The 7,684-nt window shown below is 45.5% G+C and overlaps 1 protein-coding gene across 1 annotated transcript in view; it reads right to left on the bottom strand.

Annotated features, from left to right (window-relative positions):
• Positions 1 to 3,313: 3,313 nt before the first annotated feature.
• Positions 3,314 to 7,684, bottom strand: part of LOC306832934 (von Willebrand factor A domain-containing protein 8-like) — a gene marked incomplete at its 5' end in the record, with an annotated part of 7,186 nt that continues 2,815 nt past the window's right edge. Inside the window, 4 exon segments of the mRNA XM_079357956.1 lie at positions 3,314 to 6,361; positions 7,278 to 7,350; positions 7,353 to 7,515; positions 7,602 to 7,682. Coding sequence (XP_079214082.1) covers positions 6,253 to 6,361; positions 7,278 to 7,350; positions 7,353 to 7,515; positions 7,602 to 7,682 — 426 coding nt within the window. The 3' untranslated portion in view covers positions 3,314 to 6,252.

Below are 7,684 nucleotides of genomic sequence, written 5' to 3'. Positions count from 1 at the left end.
GCTGTCGCCTGTGTGAGTGATGATTGGCTATTACTCGTTTGACATCAAGGGGCCAACCAGAGGTGAGACAGACAGCGAAACACCTGCAGTGGAGTGAAAGTCGTTCTCTTTTTAATTGATTATTTATCGTGAGCTTTAAATACAACACGGATCCAGATAATTAACCAAATGCAGATAATCGTCTCGGCTGTACTCTGATAGCTTGGCCTGTCCTTAAGTCTGGCTCCTCTCCAGGTCCGCCCTCATGACAACAACACATTAAAACATCTCGGCGACTAGAAGAACAAACTAAATGCCTGGATCTGATAGTTCACAGAACAATGAGTGATGTCACTGAGGACACATGAAAAAGTCCACGTTTGCCCCCCTTAACCTAAAAACCCTTCTCCTGAAAACTCCAGTCTCTGTTTGAGCCGAGTGCCTCGTCAGTCCTCGATGATCTCGGATGATGTGCTGAAACGCAGACTTGTAATCCTCTCCTTAGAGCGGTTCGTTTTTCATCGCTCCTCCAACAGTCGGCCGCTCGTCTGCGTATCGACATTTCTGCGTGTCAGGAGCTCGAACGCTCCGTCTTCAGATCTGTCGTCAACGCGGCTCATAAACTCGTCTCAGGATTCAATGTACGACTAAATTAGGACCTGACAGGGACAGGTGTCAGGTCGTCATTCTGCATGTGTGTGTGTGTGTGTGTGTGTGTGTAGTCTGCCAAGCCCAGGAGGGATCTCTTTCAGCACAAATAGGTCAGTGTCTGTCTGTCTCTCACTGTCCTTTTTGTTAAACAACACACACACTTTCTTCACTAACTACCAGGCACACACACGCACACACATTCTGATGTGTAATTACTGCCAGCCAGCTGTCTGTGTAAAGCAGCACAGGGGAATAAAGCTCTGAACTAATCTTAAATTTAAAAAATCTGATTATTTCTCATGAGATAAACCCGGATCACAACCCTCTTGACTTTTACAAGTCCTCATTTAAGAACTAAATAGTTTATGAATGTTTCTTTCTTAAAATTTATTATTTGAAAATAATAAGAAAATAACGTGCTACTTTTTTTTAACGCATTTAATCACAGTTAGCTTACCGCTAGCTTCGTGCTAGCTTACCGCTAGCTTCGTGCTAGCTTCGTGCTAGCTTATCGCTAGCTTTGTCACAAGTACAAACAAGAAGCGTTTGCAGCCTAAACTCGACCAAATGACTGTCTTCAGGACCAAAATTAGTAATTTAACATCTGATAAACTTATAAATTCACTCTCTAAATTGATCGCTCTGGACTGTAGACCACTGTTAGTGAAGATAAGGGGATTAGAAAATGTGCTACAGATAGCAACGTGTGATCCAACTTTCCAGCTGCTGAGCAGAAAAACTATTTCAAACAAAATCCAACAGCTTTATGAAAACTGAGAAGCAAATAACACTGCATGCATTATATTTATTCATCCACTGAAATCCATTTAGATTGAGAAGTGTTGCTTTTTAGGGCAAATATTGTGATGCACTTCAAATGCGATTCATTTTATTTAATTAATTAGAAAGCCCTGAGTTAATTAGTTAACAGTTTTTAATCAACTTCCACCCCTAATTTATAGTTATTTTTACATGTCAGCTTTAAGGAGTCAGAATTTATACAGACTAAACATCTAAACAATAAGACAATACATGAAACAATGTGACATTCCTGCACTGTGGAAACACTTAAGATTCAGACATGGACCGGACAGGCTGGCATCAATCACCAGTGACATCAGGAGTCACTGTGTGTGTGTGTGTGTGTGTGTGTGTGTGTGTGTGTGTGTGTGTGTGTGTGTGTGTGTGTGGGAACACACACACACACACACACACAAACACCGCCTGCTGTTTCTACTGTTTAGACAAACAGGAGGACAATCCCTGCGTCCTGTCTGTTGCCACGAGAGCAGCGATCGATCACATTGAACGGTCAGTTTGGTGTCTTTGTGTGCAGATCAATCATTTTGTGGTTTAGCCTGAAGTCAACACAGCAGAGTCACGCTGATCACACACGGAGAGATGAGCAGTAATTAAAAAGAAACCAGGACAAATTTAAAGTCATTCTCCGCTCTGAAACAAAAAGATGAAGGCTGTGAACCAGAATAAGCATTTCCATCCGTCCTGTATGGGCTGCTCTAAAAGAAGACAATCATCCTTTTAAGAGGTAGAAATCAAGGGCTCATCTTGGGCTCATGATGAACAGCCTTTTGCTGAAACTGAACCAGGCTTGAAAAATGAGAATGGGTAGGATACATGAAGAGGAACATCCTTCACGTGGTCCAGACTGACTTTTGATGACAACACTGTAAAATACCTAAAAATAGTTTCCTTTAGGTTGTTGCACATTCTGAGTCAGCAGCTGCATCTGCAGATTTCAAACATCGTGTGACTCACACACGAGTATCTGAGGAAACACAGAACACACAATGCTAACACACTGACTAATACGTGTAACACCCCGCTTGTCTAGACGCTTGATCACAGCCATAATCGTAAGGGGCTTAATTATAACAGTAGAGCCAGGTGTGTGTGTGTGTGTGTACACTTTTTAAAAGTCTTGGTTTCAGACCGGACGGACTCTGGATTTTGGATGACATGCAGATGAATTTGGTATGTAGCTAAAGAGGAGCTATTGTTGTTGCTTCAGTCCAAACATTAAGGACGGGCTGTGTGAATGTTTCACCAGCACACAAGCACAAAGTGACCACGGAGGAAATGAGAGGGACACCGAGCGGTCAGGCATTCACAGAAAATTCCACGAGCTGCAGAGGAATTTATGAAACACATTATGAACACTTCAAAACTCATCACTTTAAAGATCCGTTTACACTGATCGTTTCAGGTTGAAATAAACGTCGCTAGGTAGCATGATCGGCGATGTCGCGGGGGTCAGAGGGGGTTTCGGGGTCTTTTAGAGTCAGAGTCAGACCCGACCTGGTCCTGGTCCTGGTCCTGATTGCATCACAGCATCAGTAAGTTTGAAGAGAAAGACGGTGGATGGTTGGAAAACAATCTGGGAGGAGAACTAAAGAAGAGCGTTCAACGCGTTCACTGACTGTATTTTTCCACCTCTGTGTTCTGTCTTTTTTTTTTTTTTTCTCGTATAATAATTGTGTTCTGTAAGCGGTTTTGTAACCGGGCAGATTTGAGGACACAAAATCGAATCAAATTCAGATGGAGTTTAACAACAGAAAATTGTTAGTCTGATTTTGTTTATTTTCCGAGCATGTGATTGTCATCAGACGACTCGTGACAGGAGAACAAGCGGACATTGTCCACTGATGAAGGAAGAAGTAGAATTAAATCAGATGTAATGAGAATGTACGTCCAGGGAAGTGTTTTTACAGACACTTTGATGCCACACGGAGGATGACCTTTGACCTGTACAAAACAAAAACATTATCTGTGATGTCACAATCACATTTTCAGTTCATCTGAGGGAAGATTTGATGAAGCTCACATGAATAAAATCATAACTCCAGTTTGTCCTGTGTGAATGTGTGTGTGAGTCCTGACTGTCTCCAGTGAGGGAGAAGCTGGAGTCCTGCTGGCTGTGTTGTTGTCAGAGCTGTGTTTACATGGCTCCTCCCCTTGTGTATAAAAGCTGTCTGAGTCAAAAAGAAGAAGAACATACTCACTGATTATTTGGATGAAGAGTTTTTACATCATTCTGTGTTGGTTTACATGAAGCTACCAGCTAACTAAAGAGCGCTAACATTAGCATGCTAACACCACAATGTAGAACACAGATGACTGACGCTACCAGCTAACTAAAGAGCGCTAACATTAGCATGCTAACACCACAATGTAGAACACAGATGACTGAAGCTACCAGCTAACTAAAGCGCACTAACATTAGCATGCTAACACCACAATGTAGAACACAGATGACTGAAGCTACCAGCTAACTAAAGAGCGCTAACATTAGCATGCTAACACCACAATGTAGAACACAGATGACTGAAGCTACCAGCTAACTAAAGAGCGCTAACATTAGCATGCTAACACCACAGGTGCAGCGTGAGCTGAGGATGATGTTGTCCACAGCTTGCTCTTAATGTGAACCTGAGTGAGTTTGTTTTGGTTTCATGCTGGTGCTTAAGGGCGCCACCTACTGGATGAAAAAGTTGCACAATCTTCTTTCCTTGTTATCATGGTTTTATTAAAATTTTGTACATTTCTTCGACATCTTATTTCTTCCACATTAGATTAACAGAATGTACAATTAAATAAGAATAAACAGATGTGTGTGTTTGATTTAAGCATCCCATTGTACACATTTTAATGCCTTCACATCCAAACCTAAAGTTTTATGAGTCACTCGTGTTTCCTCCGCAGAGCGAGGGGACGAGGGTCAACCAGTCAGAAGTGGGTTACTAAAAACAGAGACATCCCCCAATCAGGGATCAATGGAAGCTGATAGTTTCGCAGGCGGCTCCATTGATCCTTTCCAGTTAATCACAGAGAAGCGTGAGTTACAACCACGGGTCGACACGGACACCCTGTTGGACGCACGTTGGCACGGAGAGGGAGATTTAATCTGAGGGCACAGCAGGACGCCGCTGAGCGGAAACACAAACGATAACATGACATGCAAACATGAGGGAGACCTCCTCTAACCTCTGCACGTTTATCTGAACAACAAGTCGGGGATGATACAAACAAAACGTTCAGCAAGAAAGAAGGGCTGTTATGGCTGCACTGTGAATAATGTCCCATCATTACAGGAAGACAGACAGAGACAGACCTTCATGTTAAAGAGGAAGAAGACGTTAAAGACAAAGACTCCCTCAGAGAAAAAAAACAGGAATTCAAACCTTCAGAAGAAATTGAGTTGAGCAGCTCGGGCCTGTACTCGACCTGCTCCAGGACCGAGCGGGCCTGGAGCAGGTCTTGTACATGAGGTCGTAATACAACACTTGAAGGGCTTTCAATCATGATCGTGAAGCATGCTTAGTTTACAGGACAGGAGGACGAAAAAATAAAAATAGATAAAAGGGAGGCGTGCTTGTGCTTGAACTGTACCGTGCCACAAAACACATCTGTCAAAGCGTGACAGGGCCAAGGAAGTGCGCCGATACGTCAATGCCAAAAACAAGAGCCGTTATTGGACGTGCGTTCATTTTTAAATCCACTACAAACCTTTCTTATGATTTTTTTTATTAAGTCTAAAAACATTTCAGAAAAGATGCAAATCATTAAAAAATATGAGAACCTCCTTCGAGGCACAACTAAACACACACACACACACACACACACACACACACACACACACACACTGTATGTGTCAGAAGGTTCCTGCAGAAAGGAAGGAAAGGGCTTGTGCATGTTCACATAGATGCTGGAGGAGAACACACACACACACACACACACACACACACACACACACACACACACACACACACACACACACACACACACACACACACACACACACACACACACACACACACACACACACACACACACACACACACACACACACACACACACACACACACACACACACACACACACACACACACACACTGCAGGGGGTTGTGCAACAACAGCGGCAGCCTTTAAAGAGCTCCTGCAGTCAGGTGGGAAATTCCCCGCTCACAGTCCCAGCATTCCTGAGGCGAGAGTTATTTACCGCTCGCCACATCCAAGTGTCGCTCAGGTGGCGCGTTGGAGTCGCTCCTGCTGCGACGCCACACGTGTACGTGTGTGTGTGTGTGTGTGTGTGTGCGTGTGCATTCTGACAGACGATTAATGAGGAGGAAGTCCAAAGAAGTGAGGATGGTTCAAGTTCGTGACCCCGTGTCCAAGTCGAGTTCCTCACAGGTCAAAACAGGACGAAGACGTCAGCGTGTTTGCGTCAGGGACGGGTCAGAGAGCGCGTTTGATCCCCACGTGAAGTCCGAGACGTGCTCGGGGCCTTCTTAAAGCCACTGTACTTACTGATGCCGAGCGTGTCATTTCACAGCGGAGGAGAGTCACAACAGCACAAGATCACAGGCTTCAGTCTGCCACTTTGTGCGGTTACGACTCCCCGGGGGACACGGCCGAGCGGCTAAGCGCCATTTACCTGTGTCACGCTAACACAGCAGCGTCACGCCACACGCTGCCTGTAAAATAATGACTAGAACCCTCTGCATCCCTTACACTTCAGAACAAGTCCTCAGACCTGACACGGATCAGCTCCAGCACAACCAATCAGAAGGCTTTAAATGTGTGATTAGGATGTGTGTGTGTGTGTTAGGCACTGGACAACATTGTAGATGTGAAGATCTGCTGCAGGATTTGGGGGATCTGCTTGGTGTCCATGGCAACGAATGATCTGCCAGCTGGAAGAGTCCTCTGGAGTCTGAAACAAGAAAAGACCGAACTTTAGCAAGAGAATCGTTTCTCTCAACGCGAAGACAGACGTGTGCTTGTTCGGTGTGTGAATCACTTCAAGAGGATGAAGGAGAGTGTGTGTGTGTGTGTGTGTGTGTGTGTGTGTGTGTGTGTGTGTGTGTGAGGGTCATTCACATGGCGGAGCAGAGGAGGACAACGCCGCCTCTTCTTCCTCTGATGGCGCTCCCTCTTTAAATCCCAAATGATCCGAAACATTCCTCTTCAACAGTTAGCAGTTTGTCCTCGGCGGAATATAAAGAGTCCCCGAACTTCAGGACGAAGGACGTGTTACGTAATGTGAACTTCACATTACGTAACAGTTAGCACGTCTTCTTAGCGTGCACGCTCCTGTGACATCGTTGTTCCTCTTTCGCTGCACTCACAGACGAATGTGGCCGTTTTTAGAGAATCTATTTTTAGATATCTTACCATCTGACAGTTTTTGAATTGCTCAACTAGGTTGCTTAAACTGTAACAACGGTCATCGCAGAGTCTTATTCCTTATAAGGTCTGATCAAAGTTCATGGTTATGAAACCCAGAATTTCACAAGACGGCTTCAAGCCTCTTTGGAAGGAGAGCAGCCCTCTCCTGGCAGCCCTGCAGCGTTCTGCAGCGTTCTGCAACACCCCAAAGGGCTTCCAGAGAGCTGGCCAATCAGAAGAAAGTGGGCACGTGGGGAGGCGGGCTTTAAAGAGACGGAGGCGTGTTAGGGGTTCCTCCCGTCTCTGATAGATTAGGGATTTTATTTTCGCAGGAAATCATTCCCAGCTCAGGTTTTATTGGCTGATGACGTGAAGGTGAAGATGAGGATGAACGGGATTATTAATCCCTGTCAGCTTCTCTTCCACCCTCCCACCTGTGTTTGATCTCCACCCCTCTTTACCTCTCAGCCTGATCGCCCAGAGATCCGATAAAGATGGCGAAGGCGTTGACCTGCGGGTCCGACGTCAGGACCTGGCGAAGCGTTCGGGTCGGATGCCGTAGCGCTCCAGGTTGGCGTCGCTGAGCACCACCACGAAGTGCTCGTCGGCCTCCTCTCGCGCCAGCTCCTTGATGCTGGCGTCGGTGCCCTCCAGGGTGAAGTCGCCGCTCATGCAGAACTGAGCGTGTGCGTGCATGTTCTGCGAGGAGGAGGAGAGGACAGTCAGACGTTTCACCTTTGACCTCTGGAACCTGAGAGCGGTGCGTTAAAGGGGTTAAATTCGACCTTGAGGACTTTGAGTCTCTCCTTGTTGTTTTTGGGGACTTTATCCGCTCTGACCAGCTCGATGTCGTAGCCGTCGCCCGAGT

The sequence above is a fragment of the Symphodus melops genome (genome assembly GCF_947650265.1).
Source record: "Symphodus melops genome assembly, chromosome: 12".
In the NCBI taxonomy this organism is placed as follows: domain Eukaryota; kingdom Metazoa; phylum Chordata; class Actinopteri; order Labriformes; family Labridae; genus Symphodus; species Symphodus melops.
The sequence above is the reverse complement of the archived record's forward strand: the minus strand, read 5'-3'. Positions and strand labels throughout refer to the sequence as shown.